The sequence below is a fragment of the Ceratotherium simum genome, chromosome 4 (genome assembly GCF_057802395.1).
Source record: "Ceratotherium simum simum isolate JZ-2026a chromosome 4, ASM5780239v1, whole genome shotgun sequence".
In the NCBI taxonomy this organism is placed as follows: Eukaryota; Metazoa; Chordata; class Mammalia; order Perissodactyla; family Rhinocerotidae; genus Ceratotherium; species Ceratotherium simum.
The window spans coordinates 45,867,141-45,888,365 of NC_141903.1; the positions used below are offsets into that span (position 1 = coordinate 45,867,141).

The window sequence follows — 21,225 nt, forward strand, 5'->3', positions numbered from 1 at the left end:
ACTGAACCCCAAATCCTGGTCTCCCCATCACAAGTATAAAGGAGTGAAAGAGTGTGTGCTGCATGTGTTTTTCATCATTACTTGAAAACTTTGAATGGACTGTGGGTTGATTTTATGTAAATGAACTTACTGTATTGACACAGGGAGGTTTTTCCCTTTCTTCTGTAACCTGCAGGTGCTCTACACATTAGTTATTTCTCTTGGTATTTTATTGCTGAATTGATGGTATTTCCCTCCATTTTTCATGTTAGTTTTGCCTTATCCTTATTTACTCTGCCTTGTTTGGGCTTCCTTTCCTTCTCTGATTTTTGCTCCTTCCTTTTATTGCCACATCCTCTTATTTTTCCATATCACATTTTCCCCTCCTTTTTTTCTGCCTCTCTCTGCTACCTAGAGTCTTCATCCTTTTTCCTAAAATCCCCATATTTTAATCACCTCCTTACCGATGAAGATAGTTTATAGGCTCAATAGAACCAAAATAGAGGATTGAATAGTTATATTCTGACTGCTTGAGCATTAGAGCCAGCCATCCTTGTGATTCTGATTTTTTAAAAAAAATTTGCCAAATTCTTTCTTAACAATGTGATTTACGTGAATTGTATAGGCTTTTGTCTCAATGTACACTTAAATATATTTACGTAAATGCGTGACGTGAACTGTAACTTACAGTTACAGTTTTAGAGGTAAAGTCCGTTATTGGCTTCATCTCCACACTACTATATTGTACTTGGAGGCTTTCTATATAATGAGCTTCTTCTTGTGTTTGTGTGCAGCTGTCTGTGAAAATGGATGTCAGAATGGTGGACGTTGTATTGGACCCAACCGCTGTGCTTGTGTTTATGGATTCACTGGTCCACAGTGTGAAAGAGGTAAGAAGAGAAAAGAGAAATGAGAACCTCCCTTTGGAGAATTCTATTTTATTGTAAAAATGTATAATTTTTTGTTAGTGAAAGTTCTTCTAATGAAATAGTGTTTTCATTCTTCTCTACTTATATCTATAATTTCGATGATAAAGTTTTGAGAAATAGCTAATAGAGCTGAAGTGTCTCAGTTTTTTCCACCAGAGCGACCTCAGTTCAGGAGGCCAACTCTGAGGCTATGGCTCTAGGATAATTTTGAATGAGTGACTGATGACAAATTCTAGTAATGTGCTTCATTCAAATTGGGAGTCACTGTTGGGAGTGCTGCCTCTGTTAAAAAAAAAATCAGAATGTCCTAGGCTGCAAAACCAACAAAAATCTGAAATAAATTGTCCTAACCAATAAGGAAATATATTCCATTGCTTAGCAAAAATTCCAGACCTATTAGATTTCAGGTAGGATGTGATCAAGGCTTTCACTCTGTTACTCTACTGCTCTTGGCTCTGCCCTCCTTTGTATGTCAGTTTTGCCCTACCCTGGAGTTCTTTGTGGTTATAAGATGACTGCCAGCAGTAACTAAGGCAACATGCTTTCTTGTTCACATCTAGAGATCATCGGCCAATAGTAGCCTTCAGAGATATTCCATATGCTGATTGGCTTAAGCTTAAGTTTTTGAACCAGTTCATGGCAAGAGGATTGGTATTAATAGTTTGATGTAGACTTATCAGGACCTGTCCTTGGAAAAGGAGATGATGTAAGCTTCCTCAAAGTCATATGGAAGGGAGAGTTCAGTATCAACCCAGTAGAAGTTCTATTGGTCAGGAGAAAAGGGATGGGAGAATGGATGCTGGGTAGGCATCTAGCATTGTTCACTTTATGTATGTGAACGGTCAGTAAAGCCAATATGAAACCAATTTACTATAATTTGAATAGCAGTTAAACTCATGACCTGTAGTAGACTACTGAAATTCTCCAGTGTTGATGCCCTAAGTGAACTATTGATAATCTCCAGATAGCAAATGGGTACCAATGTATATCAAAGAAGTTAAAGTTTATAAAATGTATTAAACAACTATTTAGCACTGAATGATAAGAGTAGAATAAGCTTAAACTAAAAGTGATATTACATAATCATTCATAATTACATACATCCTCAATTTATTATCCTAGCACTTGTCATAGCATCCGAAGTTGAATAGCGCCTTCTTTGTTGTGAAACCTTAGAGTATATGAAGGTATGTCATTGAAATATTACAGATAAGTAGTGGTTATGGGTTTATGTATGTATAGAGGCTTTGAACTGCAAAGAAACCTTATATTTTAAAAATTCTACTCATTATACTGACAAAAACCTCATCTCGGTATTCAGGTTAAATCTTGAGAAGAAACTGAGAAGTTAGGATTATATGGTGAAGTTTGAAAAGTAAGATGTATGCAGCCTTTTAACATACACTTGTATATATATATACATCATGATATTTATATTATTCCTAAGGTAATTGAGATTTCTTGGGACTGAAGTACATTCCACAAATGACAGAGTTTATAGTTATGCTTAGGATAAATTTAAATGTCTTTACCAGATGCTTTTATTTTGGGAAGAAAAATTAATTATGAAATGTTAGCATAAAAAGATAAGTTGTTGAGAATGGAATAACACAAATTTCCTAGATGATGTTAAGTTTATTTAAACACCATAGAATGGAAAATAGTTCAATGTAAAATTTCAAGCATAATTATAACTGGTGGAGATGACGCTCATTTTTCTGAAACTTATGTAAACCTTGCAGCTCTTTCATCCTGAAGCAGATTTCAAGTTCAATTCCTAATTGGCAAAGGAGTTGGGTAGTTTCAACTCAGAGGCTTCCAGGCATTACATCATTCTTCTTCAACAGTTATTCATTCATTAGATTTGTTAGTCCTTACTAAATTCATGGGAATCTAATAAAGACTTACATATATTTTACATGTACAGTAGCATGTTTTCAGAAGAAGTTACAAAATTAATTAGTTAACGAATTGGCCTGAAGGATATTTTTTAAAACATGAGTTTGTTTCTTAAAAATCTTTTTAATTACTGCCCTTCATTTCTTCTAAAGAAGGAGTTAGTAATTTCCACTTTTAGATTGCAACTGTGAACTTTAACACTTTTAAAAGATATTTTCAATTAAAATTTGTAATGTATAATAGCTAATCCCACTAAAAGTGGAGTTCCTATTTTTTTTCAAGAAATGTTGTCTACATAGATACAAAAGGAATTATTTATTTATGTTGAGGTTAGTAAATAGGCTCATGTGCCCTGTTAACATTTAAAGTTCATATTGTCTTATTTAATTACTAAATTTGAAAATGTATGTGCTTTGTTCTCTTAAAAAAATCTGTCATAAAATTAGGGATGTTTTTCCTCCTTAATGTAGAATACGTATAATTTTCCTTTAAGTTGGTCTCTTGGGATCAGCTGTATGATAAAACATGGCTGCTTTTCCAGCCATCTGGGCTTCTGGCAGACTGGTTTCCGGACTGGAGACAGAGACTGGGTAGTAACTAATGGCTGGCATGATTATGGTATTTAACTTGAGTCTTGGTGCTGGGTAAGCTGAGCCTCTTTGGAGTGCTCTTCTCCCTCTTGCTGATATGTACAATGACCTTTTATATTTAGAATTTAAAAAGGAGTTCTTCTGGCCACTTGCTGATTGTAAAATGCAGGCAGCTCAGTTGTGTCTAAGGCACATGAAGGTATTCAGTTATTTTTGCTTCTCTCTCCAAACAGATGGCATTTGAAAAAAGATAAATATTGCACTTAATATACACCTGAGAATACATGGAAATGGAATCAGCATTGTATATCAAGACTTGGTGTTTTTTTTCCCCCAACACTTAAAATGTGCCTTATTATTTATCAATAGAAACTTGGAGGGGATTTGGTAGGCAAGAAATGAGTTTACCTAAGGGATTTCTGGATAAAATACAGTGATAACTTGATCATAAATGTGGCCTGCCCAAAGTCCCTGTTTTAATTTCTTTGACTTAAATGATTGTTGAAATCTTATTTTGTAATTAAATTTTCCTTGAAGCTTATGTAAGGACCATCTGTTAGAAATATATACTAGACCCTTTTAAATTATACATAAATTACTGCTGCAATTGTTTTTATTATGTAAACATGACTTCCTTAAAAAAGTGTAAATTTGGTAGAATTTCAAATACTCTTATGCTTAGTGTCATATCCTTTAAAATGGACATCTTTCAGTAAATGATACCTTAAAAAGGAGGATTGCAGATTTACTTTTTAATCTATTGACATTTTTAAGAAAAATTCCTTTTACTAATCTGAATCTGCATCAGAAAAAAATGAGATCAAGTTGTAAATATTAAAGTTTATAAAATCTAAACTTTAAGCCTTGATGTAAAGTGAAAAATTTCTGGGTTTCACTTCAGGATAACTTGCATAAAATCGTCCAGTTAATGTATGAACTCCATGTCTAAAAGCATGCCGAGAAGAAGTCATTCAGCCTCTGCTTGAACACTTCCGGTCACAGGGCTCGCACTTGCTCACTCACCCCCATCATCAGACAGTGTTTCAGTGTCAGAGTCCCGGTTCTTCAAACTCTGTATTATTATGCTCCTGCCCAAGCCGAGCATTTCACAGATGTATAGCACATCTCCTGTTGTCTGTTCAGTGGGAGCAGGGTGATGGCGACTTCTCTAGGAGTCAACCACAGTTTACCACTCAGGTTTGCGTGAGGGCAACTTCAAGCCTAATTATACACTCTTGAGTTATTCTGTACATTTTTGTTCATCCACCCACATTTCGGTAGGTAAAGTAACTGTGACAGCTATTAAACCTACTCAGACCTTATGCAGATTCTCCAAGAACAAGAGTGGAGATGGGAAAATTAGGGTTTTCCTGACTTCTGAGAATTATGTAGACTAGAGCCAAATTTGTTCAGAAATAATTGATAAATGTATTAATCAGTGTTAATTCCACAGACTTGGAATTTATTATAGAGTATGCAAGGTGGGTTTGTTCAGCCTGTGAACATCTAAGTAACATAGCGAATTAATAGTGTGACCGGGAATACAGGGGAGCATGGTTAGAGAACAAGCTGGTGTTATGCAGAATTCTATACATAATGGATATGGTACTTCCAGGAAATGTATAAGCAGTATTTTTTGGAAAAAAATCCCTCCATTGTAATGTTCTTATCTAAAAGTAACACGTTTACTTTATAATTATAAAGCAATTTAGAAATAGTAAATTATAAAGCAATTTAGAAATGGTAATAGAAATAGTCAATTTAGATGAAGTAATTTAGTAATTGTAATTATAAGAGAATCTAGAAAATAAGACAAGATAAAACAAGAAAATCAATTATTCATAATTTCTCTCTGGTCAGAATTAATTGCTTTTAACATTTTGGAAGATATCCTTTGAGTCCTTTTCTCTACTACACATATACTGCTTACGAAACATGGGGTCTTTCCATTCTTATAGAAATAGACTGTAAGAAGATTTCATGTTCTGTAACATGAAATGCACTTATATCCTGCTTCTCCTTTTGTTATGAAATAAATTATATTATATTATAGGTTGTAATAGTTGCACTGAATCTTGTAATAATGAGGACTAGGCATCTACATTCTGTACAACCGTATGATGTTTGTCAAGTTACTTTCTCAATCTCATACATGAAGAAACTTTGCTCGGGTTAGACTTATTTTGGGGGTATAAGGACAGGAGGAGGATATCAAACAATCTGGTTCAAGACCTTAAACTCACTTACTGTGGTATAGCTGCCTGCCATAATTATATTTCCTATTAGTTGACGTTTAGGGCCATTTCCAGGTTTTCTTTTCATTTTCTTGGTTGGTTTGTATTTTAGCAATGCTGTGATAAAAGTCTATGTAGATAAATCTGTGTCCTTGATTTTATTCTTAGGATATATCCTAGAAATGTAACTGCTAAGTCATTGAGTATGTGAAAATTTATAGCTTTTGATATATTCTGTTCCTTTTCCTCTAAAAAGGCTTTTTATGATTTATTCCTTTGGTATTGTGTTTAGAAAGTCTTTCCCCATTCCCAAATCTTCTAAATATCTGTAGTTTTTTTCCTAGGGCTTTTGGAATTTTATTTCTTTTTACCTTTTTAAACACAAGTTAGACTATACAGAAGGTATCTAAAATAGATTTGTTTGTAAATATATGTTTATTTATCACATACCTATTGAGTGCTTATTAAGTATGAGGCTAAGTACTTGGAGTTCAAGTTACAAAGACAAACAATATGTACTCCCTGTTAATGAGAAGCAAACAATCTATTTAAAGAACAGAACTAGTCATCTACTTAAACAATCTATTTAAAGAACAGAACTAGTCATCTACTTAAACATTAAAATGTGACACAACACAGTAACTACTGTAATAGGAGTAGGAACAAATTTATGTGAGAGCTCAGAAATGCTTCCTGATTAAGAGAGAATTACAAAAGTCTTCCTGCAGTTAATCTGAATGAAAAAAACATAACTCATTATAATGGGAAAAACAGTATTGGACTAATTCCTGTATTGATATTACATGATGTATATTTCTTATGCTAAATAACATTATTTAAACGCCATAATTAATAACCAGTTACCACAATCACTGAGTTCTCAGATATTTGTTTTATAGAAATAAGATGTCTCCCTCTTTCTTGCACTCTGAAGATTTAGTGAGAATGAAATTACAGAGAACAGAGAGAATGTTACCAACTGCAGATGTGAAACGCGCCTGCGCCCACACGCACACATACACATCTCTGCACTTGTGAGGCCGTTAAGAACATTTTATAACCTTGCACTCTCTAAGCTAAACTTAGCCTTAAATGGGCATCAGAGAAATACCAAATGATCTGTGGGAACTTAACTTTTTGGCGCTAGCTCAGATGACATCCTTATCTTGAATGCCATTAGGAACACAGAGAAAGAAAATGGGAGAAAAAAAGCAGGCAGTGGGAAGTGGAAGGAAAGGACGGGAAGAATAGAAGGAAGAATGATAAAAAAAAAAAAAAGGGGCGATATCATGCTAAAACTACGAGCAGAGACTCTTGGTTGTATAAAGGAAGAGTCTAAGTTGGGGAGAAAATCAATTCGTTAATTCATCCTATCTGGGAGAGGCCAGGACGTCCACTTCTCAATCTTTGATGTAAGCCTCTGCTGTTTAGATCTGTACAGTAAGACTGAATGTGTCGGCAGCTTGTTAGACTCTGAGGCTTTATTTCTAAAACTCCTTTGAATTAAAGCAGTGAGTATTTTCATTTATTCCAGCTCTACGTGCCCTTATTTATGTATTTCTTTGTTGTTGTTTTTTTTGGTTTATCTACCAGCAGGCAGGGGGTAAATGAAAATATTCGAATATTTTATATTTGTGTAACTCCATAAATATTTTCCTGTTTTCCTACTTCAACATCAGGTCTGACGACATTAGAGGTTAACTGGTGTGCAAACTGGGTGAAACTACCACACACACAAAAAAGTTAAATATAATGAAATGCTATTATATAGGATTATCCAAAAAGTTATACATAATAAAATGTGCATGTGAAGGGGGAGAGGGTTTATGTAATATACACCATATATTTCAAAAATCCCAAATATTATAAATTGCTAAGTAACACCTGTCTTCAAGGGTTTCAGATAAAGGATTGTGGATCTGCAGTTACCTCATAGAGTTGTTGGGAAGATTAAAAGCAATAATGTGTTAAGCTCCTGATACGTAATAGGCAGAGTGCCTGGCACCTGGTAGGCATCCCCTAAGTAATACTTATTGTGTTTTTGGAGGACAAGGTATAGTCAGAATCAAAACTTAATATTAAGACCTTTGTGATCTTGGAAATGGGATTGCCCACTCTGATCCTTGTTTCTGCATATATATGTGTCTACTATGTTAACCTTGAATTATTTTTGTGAGACTTAAATGATATAGTATAATACCTGGCACCCAATAAATGATAATCGATTCAAATCTCTTTTAACTGGACACCCCAGTTATCAAAAAGATAGATGTGGTGCCTGGCTATTCAAAATGGAATGTTCAAAAATGGAATTTTGAAAGGGGAATGAAAGGATTTTGTCAACTATTTGAGTCATACAAATAAAGTTTAATGCTGTTTTTATTGAGAGTGGAAGAACTCAGAAGAAAAAGCATATTTTAAGAGAGGCTCACAATCCTGGTATAAGCATTAAATGAGAGATAAAGTACCTAGCCAGTGTCTGGCACAGAGTAAGTTCTCAATAAATGGTAAGCTACAATTATGAAAAATAAAGCCAAGATATGATATGCTCTCTTAGACAAAATTATCTTTACGGATGAAGGAAGTTGTTCCAGCATCACTGGGACTGTTTCAGGTCAAAGTGCATCAGTTGTGAACAATGTAAGTTTCATCATTTTAACTTTTGTGATAATACAGATCTACTAAAGGCTACTGTATATCATCATCACTATCTTGCGTGTTATGTAGTTGAGTTTTTAGACTCATCTTATTTTGACATGTTCCTACTGTAAATACCAGTGTTGCTATCAGTAGTTACTTACTATCTAACTAGTCTCTTTAGTCTTAGTCTTCCCCTTCCTTATGCAAAGACCTTGTTCTAAGCATGTCACAGTGTAACTAATATATATGAAGTTTATTCACTGAAGGTACTTGTAATCAATAGACTTGAATATTGCTAAATCTACAGAAGTAGATCAGAGGGGTCTTCAAACAGTCCAGAGATCAGTTCCTCTGTGAAACTTGTCTTGACCCCCCTTCCTCACCTCACTTTACTTTTCAGGCAGAAATTAGGCAAGCTTTCCAATATATGCCATTCCTCTAAAATAGCTCCCTTCATCACTGTGTTGTGACTGCTTGGTCACTTGGCTGTGAGCCTGTGAAGAGCAGAGATTCTTATCTTGAATTGCCTTTGTATTCCCTCTACTCCACGCAGTGCAGTATATGGAAGACACACACTATATATGTGACTACATGAACACAGGGGTTCCAAGTAGACTAAATAGAATGAAAAAAGTGCAGACACAGTAAAGTTCTTTGAATGTTCATGGAGGCTTATTCATCACTGTGGCTCTAAGACCCAGTTACTGAAAGGGAATAATAGAAGATGAGGTTGGAAAAATAGTTGGACCTTAATATACAAAGTCTGGAATGCCAAAGTCAAGAGGCTGCCCTCTATTCAGTAGGTACTGGGGAAGGAATTATGAAGGACTTCTGTACTTGAAAGTAGTTCTCTACAAAAGTTAATCTAGAGTGGCAAACAAAAAGGAATGGAAGGTGGAGAGGCTGAAGGCAGAGACATCATTCAGGAGAACTTAGTGCACGTCAGCTACATGATATCAATGGATCTATTACATTTGTATAATGTTTTCACTCAGATTATGATTTATGTGTGCATAAATTAGATTATTAGTATTACATTGAAATGCAAAATTAATTTTGGGGGAAAATAACATTTATTGAACATTTACTATGATAATTTCTTTAGAGTAATTAATCCAAAGATTTCGTTTTTTAAGAAAACTGAGGTGCAAAGAGATAAGGAAATTGGCTCAAATTCACCCAGATAATAAATAAGGTAGGATTTGAACACAAGTGGTATAATCTCAAAACTCATGCACTTAACCACAACTTTTTTCAAGTGAAACACAGCATTTCAAAAAGTGATATATTTCCACTCTTTAAAACTATATTGTGTCAGTTGTTCAATATGAGAATGATAGCATACATCACGCCAATTTAATGAAAGGGATACTTGCTATTTTTATACTCTTTTGTTCTCCAGCCTAGGGAAATCTTTTTGGTGTATAAATTTCAGATTGTATCTCTGAACTCATATACTCTGAATTTCTTTATGTATATGATTTTCTAAAATATTTATTCAAAACTCATAGTACTTAAAACAAAACCGAGGCTTCTATTCCTAGCCAAGATGGACTAACAGGAACCAACTTAACCCTCCTGCCTAAAAGGAACTGAAAAACAGAATAAAATACATGAAACAGTGGTTTTGAAGATATTGGACATCAAGTAACAAATGACAGTGACTCTTGAGAGAAGAGCTCTGTTAGATTTCATAAGCTTGCTGCTCAAAAGAGTTTTTCTGGGCTGTGCTATAGGTAGAGAGAAGCCAGGAATAACCTGGCAGGCTCCTTAAGTGGAGGAGATAGAGTTGAGATTCTGGGGAGACCAACATGGCTGGAATTCTCAGGGAAGAATGTTAGAGAGGAAAGAGCTGTATATAGAGAACTGTAGAGGTCTGCAGAGGGTCTCTCTCAAATTTTCAGCAGAATACTGATCAGTACATGCATGCGAGGAATCTACCAGAGATTGGAGAAGGAATCACCCAAAAGAATTAGAAGGGACAATACACAGAGTACACACTGGAGAATCACATAATTTGTGGGGCAATGGTTAGAGTACTCAGAAAGGTCCTTCCTCAGTATTGGAGAATAATTAGCCATACAGTAACTGCTTCCCTGGTCCTTGGAAAATATATCTTAAAAGAAATATCCAGAAGGATCAAAAACCTAAGAACAAAGTTCAATGATATTTATAAGAATACAAAAATAGTAAGCACCAATAAGGTGAAACTCATAATATATGGCATCTAATCAAGTATTATAGATCAAAACTTTCCTACGAATAAGAAGGAGAGTATAATCATAATGAGAAGAAATATCAATCAATCAAAATCCATCCAGGATCTATACAGATGTTAGAATTAGCATACTAAGAGATTAAAACAATTATTTCAAGAGTGTTCCATATGTCCATAAAGCTAGAGGAAAGATTCAAAATATTAAATAGAGATGTGGAATCCAAATTGAGTTTCTAGAGATGAAAACTATATCTGAGGTGAAAAATATTCTGGATGGGATTAATGGTAGGTTAGACATTGTAGATGAAAAGATTAGTGAACCTGAGGACATAGCAATAGAAATTATTCAAAGTGAAATCCAGAGGAAAAAAAGGCTAAAAAATATAGGATAGCATCAGTGAGTTTTGTGACAACTTCCAGTGAACTACATAACATGTAATTGAAGTTATCAAAGGAGTGGATGACAGAAAAAACATATTTGAAGAAATAATGGTCAGAAATTTTCCAAATTTGATGATTGCTATAAACTGACAGAACTAAGATCAATGAACTTCAAATAAAAGAAACATGAAGAAAATTATATCAAGGGACATGATAATCAGATTGCTCCAAACTAGGTATACAAAGAAAATCTTAATAAAAGCAGCAAGAGAAAAAAGACCTGTTTTGTACAGAGGAAAAAAGATAAAGATGACAGCAAATTTCTTGTCAGAAACAGTGCAAGTAAAAAGACAATGGAACAGCATATTTACAGTACTGAAATTAAAAAAAAATTCTCCACCTAGAATTCTATATCCAGGAAAATGTCTTTCAAAAACAAAGGCAAAATAAAGCCTTTTTCAAACATATAAAAGTTGAAAAAATTCATTACCAGCAGACAGGCACTGCAAGAAATGTTAAAGGCAGTCCTTCAGGCAGAAGAAAAGTGACATCATATACAAATATAAATCCATGCAAAGGAATACAGAGCATCAAAAAAGTAACTGTATCGAGCATCAAAAAAGTAACTGTATCTTTTTTTCTTAATATTTAAATCTCTTTAGGAAGCAATTGGCTGTTTAAACAAAAAATAGTTACGATGTTCTATGGAGTTTATAGCAGATGTGGTGGTAAAATATGTTAAAACAATAACACAAAGGCTGGGAAATTTTCTACTGTCTGTCAAGTAATATAATATCACTGTGAATAGACTTTGATAAGTTAAAGATGTGTACTCTAAACACTAAGGCAACCACTAAAAAATGTAGAGTTATAGCTATAAACCAACAAAAGGTGATTAATGGAATAATAAAAAATACTCAAAAGAAAGCAGCAAAGAAGATAAAGAGAACAAATAATGAATGGACAATTAGAAAACAAATAGAAAGTGGTAGAGTTAAACCTAGCCATATCAATAATCCTTCAAATGTAAAGGGTCTCAACACTCCAATTAAAAGGCAGAGATTGTTAGGATAAAAAAGCAATATCCAGTTATATACTGCCTATAAGAAATCCGTTTTAAATAAAAAACCCTAATAGATTAAAAGTAAAAGGATGGAAAAAGAAATACCTGGCTAATACTAATCAAAAGAAAGCTGGAGTGGCTACATTAATATCAAAGTAGATTTCAGAGCAAAGACTAGTATCAAGCATAAGGAAGGTCATTTCATGACGATAAAAAGTCAGTTAATCAAGAGGATATAACAATTCTAAACATTCACATATCTAATAATATAGTTTCAAAATACATGAAGTAAAAACTGATAGAACTGCAAGGAGGAATAGACAAATCCAACAATTATAGTTGGAGATTTCAGTTCCCCTCTCTGAATAATTGGTAAGAGATAAAAAGTCAATAAGGATATAGACGATTCAAACAACTCTATCAATCTACTTGACCTATTTGACATTTATAGAATACTCTACCACAAAACAGCGGAGAATACACATTCTTTTCAAGTGCACATGGAACATTTAGCAAGATAGATCGTATTCTGAGTCATAAACCGAATTTCAGTAAATTTAAAAGGATTCAAGTTATACAAAGTGTGTTCTCAGTTCACAATGGAATTAAATTAGAAATCAATAACAGATCTCTAGAAAATACCCAAACATTCAGAAACTGTGTAACTTATTTTTAATACCCATGGATCAAAGAAGAACTCAAAAGGGAAATTTTAATGCATTTTGAACTGAATAAAAATGAAAACACAGTGTATCAAAATTTGTGGAATGCCACTAAAGGAGGATTTAGAGGAAAATTCATAGCTCTAAAAGTCTGTATAAAAAGAAGAGAGGTCTCAAATCAATGACCTCAGCTTTTTCATTTAAAAAATTTTAAAAAAGGGCAAATTACAGCAAAAGTGAGCAGAGGAAAGGAAATAATAAGGTTCACAGTGAAAATAAATGAAGTAGAAACCAGAAAAAGTGAGAAAATCACTGAAACCAAAAGCTGGTTTATTCAAAAGATCAATAAAATTGACAAGCCTCTATCCACACTGATCAGGAAAAAATAAAGACAAATTATTAATATCAAGACTGTGAGAGGTGACATCACTACGGATTTTATTGATATTAAGTGGATAATGAGGCAATACCATGAACAACTTTAAGCCAATAAAAATTAAGTGGACAATTTCTTGAAGGACACAGATCAGCAAAGCTCACTCGAGAATAAATAAATTATTCAACATGAATATCCCTATATCAATTGAAGAAATTGAATTTGTAGATAAAAACATTTTCGTAAAGTAAAATCCTGACCCAAATGGCTTCATTGGTGAATTCTCTCCAACATTTGAGAAGAAAACAATACCAATTCTGTGAAAACTTTTCCAGAAAAGCTGAACAGGAGTTAAAGCTCCCCAACTCATTCTGTGAGGCTAAATTACCTTGATACCAAACTGGAAAAAGATATTTCAAGAAAATAAAATAACATACAAATATTTCTTATCATGCAAAATTTCTTAACATAATTTTAGCAAAGTGTATCAGCAATATATTGAAAAGATAACATAATAACCAATTAGGGTTTAATCAGTGTAACTCTCCATATTAACAGATTTTAAAAAGTCATATCATCTAAATAGATGCAGAAAAAACATTTGACAAAATCCAAACTCCATTCCTGAAATAAACTGACAACAAACTAGAGAATAAAAGGGAATTTCTTCAACATATTAAAAGGGCATTTCCAAAAAACCTATCTAACATCACGCTTGATGAAAAGCTGAATTCTTTCACCCTAATATCAGTAACAAAGTAGGATAGTCACTCTCACTACTTCTATTGAACATTGCACTCCTTGGTTCTGGCAAGGGTAATAAGACAATAAAAGAAATAAAAGTCGTGTAGTTTGGAAAGAAAGACGTAAAATTGTTTTTTTCGCCAATGACATCATTGTCTATGTAGAAAATAAATAAGTTTAGCAAGGCTGCAGGATAGAAGATCAATGTACAAAAGTCAATTGTATTTCTGTATCTAGCAGTGATCAATTGAAAATGTAAATTAGAAACAATATCATTTACAGTACTATAGATATTTTGCAATACTCAGGGATAATTCTGACAAAACATGTGCAAGGCCTCTCTGCTGAAAACTAGAAAACGTTGCTGAGCGAAATTAATGAAGACATAAGTAAATGGGAAGATATACTGTGTCCTTGGATTGGTAGACTCAATGTTGTGGGATGTCTCTTCTCCCCAAATCAATCTATAGATTCAACACAATTCTGATAAAAATCACAGCAGAATTTTGGAGAAACCAAGAAACTGATTCTGAAAATCATAATGAAATCCAAACACGTAGAGTAGCCAAAGCACAGTCTAAAAAGACCAAAGTTGGAAGACTTACACTACCTGATTTCAAGTTTATTATCAAGCTGTAGTAATCAAGAGAGTTTGACATAAAGATAGGCAACTGAATAGAGAAGCCCAAAACAGACCCACACATATATGGCTCAAGAAAGATGCGAAGGTAATTCAATGGAGTCTTTCCAGCAAATGGTGCTGGAGCAACTGGATATGCATGTGCAAAAAAAATTAACTTTGATACATACCTCCCACCAAATACAAAATTTAAGTCAAAATGGATCATAGATCTAAGTGTGAAACCTAAAGCAATAAAACTTCTAGAAGAAAACAGAAGAACTTTATGACTTTGGGTTAAGCACAGATTATTACATACCTCACCAAAAGCAAGACCCCATAAAAAATTGATAAATTGGATTTCATCCACATTAAAAACTCTAGTCTTTGAAAAACATCATTAACAGAATGAAAAGCCAAACCATAAACTAGTGAAAATATTTGTAAATCATGTATCTGATAAAGGACTTGTATCCACAGTATATAAAGAAAGCTCAAAACTCAATAATAAGAAAACAAACCACCCAGTTAAAAACATATGCAAATATTTGTGTAGACACTTCACCAAAGTAGATGAATGAGCACAAACAAGCACATAAAAATATGTTCAGCATCATTAGTCATTAGGGAAACACAAATGAAAAATCACGAGATATCACTACGCTGAAACTTTCATACATTGCTGGTAAGAGTGTAAATGGTACAACCACTTTGGAAAATGGTTTGTTAGTTTCTTAGAGACTTAAACATATACTTATCATATGATTTAGCCATTCCACTCCTAGTTATTTGCTCCAGATAAATGACAGCATATATATATCCATACAAAAACTTGTACTTAATAAGTTTTATTTGTAATAACAAATTGTATAAGCTGATCATAACAGCTTTATTTGTAATAACTCCAAACCTGGAAGCAACCCAAATGTCTATCAACAGGTGAATGAATAAGCAAAGTGCAGTATATTTATATAGTGGAATACAAAAAGTAATGAACTATTGATACATGCCATATTGAGGAACCTCAAAATATTTATGCTGAGTGGAAGAAGGCACACAGAAAGGTACATACTGTATGATTTCATATACCTGTAAGTCTAGATAATTCAAACTAATCTATTGTGATAACTAGCAGATAGTGGTTGCTTAGGGATGGAGAGATGTGGATGGTCACAATAGAGGAGCAAGAGGAAACTTTGGGGGTGATGGATATGTGTTCATTACTTAGGTTTTAGAGATGATTTCATGGGTTTATAACATATGTGAAAACATATTGTACACTATATGCACTAAATATGTGCAGTTTACTGTATGTCAGTGACGCCTCAGTAAAGCTATTTTAAAAAATTGGATAATGAAAGTAATTGTCCATCCTTTTTTTGTGTAAGTTGGTTTAGGTTTTGGGATTAATGTCTCCGACCATATGTGTTTTTATCTCCTTGTAGAAAAACAACACATGTATTAGAATCTGAATTTTATACCTTCCACATAACTAGTTGATGCTGCACCCTAATATAAATATGAATAAATCTCAGTGCAACTCCTCGAAAGATGTAATTGCTATGTGGTGGGTGAAGTGGAAACTGTATGTCCCTGAAAAAATATATTAATACAGGCATACCTTGTTTTGTTGTGCTTCACTTTATTGCCCTTTGCAGATATTGTGTTTTTTTACAAGACCCTCTACCAGCAAAGAGATTACAACTCACTAAAGGTTCAGGTGATGGTTAGCATTTTTTAGCGATAAAGTATTTTTTAATTAAGGTATGTACATTGTTTTTTTAGACATAATGCTATTGCACACTCAATAGATTATGGTATAGCGTAAACATAACTTTTACGTGCACTGGGAAACCAAATAATTCATGTCACTCACTTTATTGTAATATTCACTTTATTTCAGTGGTCTGGAACCAAACCCTCAATATCTCCATTTATGTTTGTATTATAATAAATATAATCGAATCGGTTTTTCTCTAGGGGAATACAATAATCCTTTATGCTTTCTTGATCCTCTGCTAGAATTAAACTTGCACTCATTTGCATTTAGGGAAACACAGTGAGGGACACTTCCTGAATACATTTTGCCCACTTTTTGGGAATTTTATTTTGGGACTTTGAGAAAGCATTGTCACTGATTATTATCTGCATAATCAGTATGGATTTCCCAAGGAGCCAGAAAATATCACTAGATAAATAATAGGGTACATTTTTATTAGTTCCAGTCATACCAAGCATATCTTCTCAAGGAGTTAAAAAATAATTACGTTGTGACAAGCACATAGGGAAGAGATATTTTCTACTTGCCTATTTTCTTCATTGGAAACTTTTGTCCTTACAAAATTAGTGCAAAATTTTTTAAAATATCATTTTAGACTCACTTTAAACATTATACAAGTCGGAATGTAACCTGAGTTTTTCCTCCTTTCTAAGTTCACTTGCTGTTTATCCCCCAACACCTGAACAATTTTTACTCTATAATTGTTTGTTCTATGCAGGTTTTAGTGAAAATAGTGTGATCATTTGATCTGGAATGATAGTTTTTTCTTAATTTTAAGGAAATTTACTTCTATAATATCTTTGGAGAGTTTTTGTACTTCATTTGTTAGATTCCCTACTTCAAGTATATTGACTTTTTTTGTTAGACTTTTGATCTGTTATCTGCTCTTTAATTGCTTTGATCTTAGTAACTCTTTTTTAGCTGTGTCTGTTCTCTTTTGCCTTTTCCAATTAATGTAATGGTTTTATATTCATGTGAGGTGTTTTTATTTTGTCTTCAATTTGTTTCTTTAGCTTAGAAGTTTCCCTTTTGTATGATTCTTTTCTTTTATCAACTAGGCTTTGTTGAGGTCTTTTATTACTGAATTCATTTTCTTGTGTAGGTTTAACAGATACTTTTGTAGTAGAAAGAGCTCATGTGTAATTACCTTCTGTTTCCTTGATTATGCTTTTTTTCCTATAATGCAATACTCTTGTTTTCTTAATCTGCTTTGTGCCTTAAGAAAAAAACTAATTATAGTATGTTACATAGTTTCTGTCCAATTTCTTTTCATCTTCTGCTTGCTTAAAATGGGCACCTCTGTCCAGAACTTCTATTTACACTAATTTGATGTAGGTGAATTTTCCTTTTCTCCTTTTCAAAATTGCCTAAGAGTTGTCTTTCTGTCGTGGCTTCTGTGTGAGAGCCAGGGAATTCAGGTGCTTCATATTCTGAGCCCAGAAGAGGCGAGGAAGACCTCAGCTGGGATTTGGACAGCTTTGATTAAAGGATCTGAGCTCTGCATTTTCTCAGGTTATTCTTTGTGTGGCTCGTGCCAGGATCGCTTCATCTTGTCATGGGAGTATTCTCTTTTCAAAGAGGATATCCCTGAAATTTGGATGATTCCTCCCATTTCAGCTACAGTCTCTGGTGCACCTCTGCTTTCAGAGAATCATACGTGGCATTGGTTTCCCGTATTTGCCCCATCGTTCTCCAGCAGTCGTCCCTCCTCCTTATTGTGATCATAAGGGGCTTCAGCCCAGCCTCCTGCTCTCTGAGGATTTTTTCCTTATATTTCTTGTGTCCCCTCTTCTCCTATTGAATGCTGAGGATAACTGACCCTGTGTGGTGAGGATCATCCTGTCTTCCCTGTCTGGTTTCCTCCCATCTGGTAGAGATCACAATGGCTGGTTCTCTCTGTTTTTCTGCTTTCTGACAAGATGCTATGTTGGTAGGTAGGGACTTTTACTCAGCCAAATTTTTCCTGATTTCTCCATAAGGTGAACTCACAGCCGGCTTTCCAGGGAGAAGTGAGGCTTCTCAGGATTTTCATGAGTCATTCTCATTTCTTGTGTCATTCGGGGGAATAAGAATTATGACTCTCTTCTATTTCATTCCTTGGCTGCCATTTTCAGATACTATGCAGGAATTTGTGCCTGTTACCTACTGTAGGTGCCGAGAGTGAATTTTTTGGTTAGCTTTTACTTTTGTTGTTGTTGTCGCTTATAGCTGTGGGAAAGGGAGATTCTATGAAATGGTTTCAATCTTCAGTGGTTTCCAAAAAGTTAATATCACCTTTAAAAGTTTTTGACCTGGAATCTAAAGTCATACAGAGGGCCAGGTATAAGAGCTTCTAATAGAAGATGATATAATTTGTGATACTGCAGTTGACATTTACCAGTAATATTGTGGTAGTTTATTAAGTGCACATTATGGAACCAAGAAACACTAGTTCTGTGGGTGCCTCATCTTCTGTGGATCAGAGACTGTTTCCCATGGCCATACTTAATGTCACGGTTTAATGCATGCAAAATTTTTCCATATGGGCAAAGCTTAATGTTTGTGAATGTCTTCATCTGATTTAGAAATAGCATCAAGTCACATTCCAAATCTTGAGCAAGATCATTTTCATTTAAATATAAAAAGAATTAAGTTTTTTTTTTTTTTGTGAGGAAGATCAGCCCTAAGCTAACACCTGCCAATCCTCCTCTTTTTGCTGAGGAAGACTGGCCCTGGGCTAACATCCGTGCCCATCTTCCTCTACTTTATATGGGACGCTGGCGCAGCATAGCTTGACAAGCGGTGCATTGGTGAGTGCCCGGGATCCTAACCTGCGAACCCTGGGCTGCTGCAGCGGAGCGCGAGCACTTAACCACTACGCCACCGGGCTGGCCCCAAAAGAATTAAGTTTTGAATGTCACAGAGAGACTTTAATTAGAATTAGTTTAACAGATTGATTGTGTTCTTAAGCAAGTCAAGTTGTAAGTAATTTCTTGTTTGAAAAATGAGGACACTGGGCCAGATCAATGTTTACTCATCTTTTTTGGTCATAAGAATTACCTAGGTTTTTTTGTCAAAAATATTGATTTCTGTGCCTCTCCCCTGGTGACCCAGATTCAGTGCTCTGAATTCAATGACTTTCAACCATAGTTGCATGTTATCGTCACCAGGGAGCTTTTAAAAATCCTGACATCCAGGCTTCATCCCAGATCAAATCTGTGGAGCAGTGGGACCTACGTCCAAGCATCAGCATTTTTTCAAGTCCTCAAAGTAATTCCACTGTAAAGTGACGTTTGTGAAATACTGGTCTAGCATAAAGTCCTTACAAAATAACCCAGAATACTTTTATAGTTAAATAAATCTGAAGAATCATTTATTAAAACATCTCCAAGATTTTATCCAGTAATTCAGTTTTTACATTTGGAACCCCAGATGAAGGCACTCGGGATAAAATTTACTACTGGATTATTTTGAACAGATTTATAACGTCTTAAAATTCTGTTATTAGAATAGGCTTTGCTTCCCTCTGATGTGGCAAAACTGGATTTGAAAATAGTCAACCTTATCTTAAGGTTTTTCTCCATATCACATCTTTTTAAATTTCAGTGACCTCAGTAAAAAGTACATCCTCCCTGCAGGGGGCAAAACTGAGCCAACGATGTTTATAATGGTTTCAAATATTGGCTTGGTTACTGTGTGGTAAACTAAGTAATAATCCAAATGTACTTTAAAAATCATACCTAGCAAACTGAAAGCTTTATCTAGTTGTTTTAAAAAGGAAAATCCCACTTGTCTGAAGCAGCCTTTTGACATCATATCTTGCTAAACCCTATTCAATGATAACCTTATTCAATGATAACATTTTAGTTTTCTAGATTATAGCGAGATTATGGTGGTATAGATTATAGTGAAGTGTACAAAAAGATATAACATTACATACTTTTCATATTACTTAACACTTTATAATACTTCCTCTTTTCAAAATAATTACTGGCATTTGTAAGTATTCATTTTTTACTACATAATTACGTATTTCCTGTTGCTTATGACTCTTCAAAACTAAATAAATATAGTTTATTTCTCTGCATTTGAGTGAGAGCCGAGGAACTTGATCTCTTTCTTATAATTATTTCAGGAATGATTTGCGAAGGAGGTGGTATCTGAAAAGCTGTTTGATAAACAGACAGTTTGGAGGGCTTGCCTGGGACTGGGGAATACCAAGCCGCATTTTTCAGGCACCAGGCTCTTCAGGAAAAAAACTAGAGCCGGAACCAGACAAGATCAAAGAACAACTGAGCAGATAACAGCAAAGGAGATGACGGGGCGGGGAGGAAGGTACTGTGGGGAATCCCAGGGGAAAGTATATCCATTAATTAAACCCACAACTCAATGGTGAGATGTTTGAGGGATTTTTTGCTTATCTGTTAAGTATAATCAGGAGTATATATGAGATTTTGCAAAAGCCCTGGCCCTCCAGTAATTTACCAGTCTCCCTGGGGCCACGCAGGAACCACTTTGATATGGTCATCCTCAGATTGGTGTGGATTTGTGAGGTGGCCTCTTCCTGGAGTCCCAAAAGGAGGCAAATGTGCTCTGCACTCTGCACTTCCATTAGAGTCTAATACACTGACCCAGCTCTGGGCTTCTCATGTGGTGCCTTTCCGGCCTCCTTCTGACTTCTTACCATACCCCTTAGGCCAAAAGGATCAGGCTTTCCTTTGCTTTTCCTTCCTAACAGGACTCTCTTAAGTCTTATCCTCTTCCGTTGGATGCCAGCCCCTTGGACACCTTGGTGCCGGATGAGTGCCGGAAAGGAAGAGATTGGCCTAGGGATAAGGGGTTCTAAAAACTTGTGGGTTATTTCACAAAGTATACTCCGACATATATAAAGAGTGTGGTACATTGCTTGATACAAATGCCTAATAAATGTTTTCTATTATTTAATTACTAGAATTATGAAACAAACATCCAAGCATTCAATTAAAAGCTGTTTGAAGATTTTGTGTTGTTTTTTTTTTTTTTTTTTTAAAGATTTTATTTATTCATTTTTTTCCCCCCAAAGCCCCAGTAGATAGTTGTATGTCATAGGTTCACATCCTTCTAGTTGCTGTACGTGGGACTCGGCCTCGGGT

At 34.6% G+C, this 21,225-nt stretch overlaps 1 protein-coding gene across 1 annotated transcript in view; it reads left to right on the forward strand.

Moving 5' to 3' along the window:
• The window catches only part of FBN2 (fibrillin 2), a 235,238-nt gene that overhangs the window by 17,833 nt on the left and 196,180 nt on the right, over nt 1-21,225 (forward strand). The window contains exon 5 of the mRNA XM_004420246.3: nt 774-869. Within this exon, the coding sequence (XP_004420303.1) occupies nt 774-869 (96 nt within the window). The remainder of the gene's footprint in view (nt 1-773; nt 870-21,225) is intronic.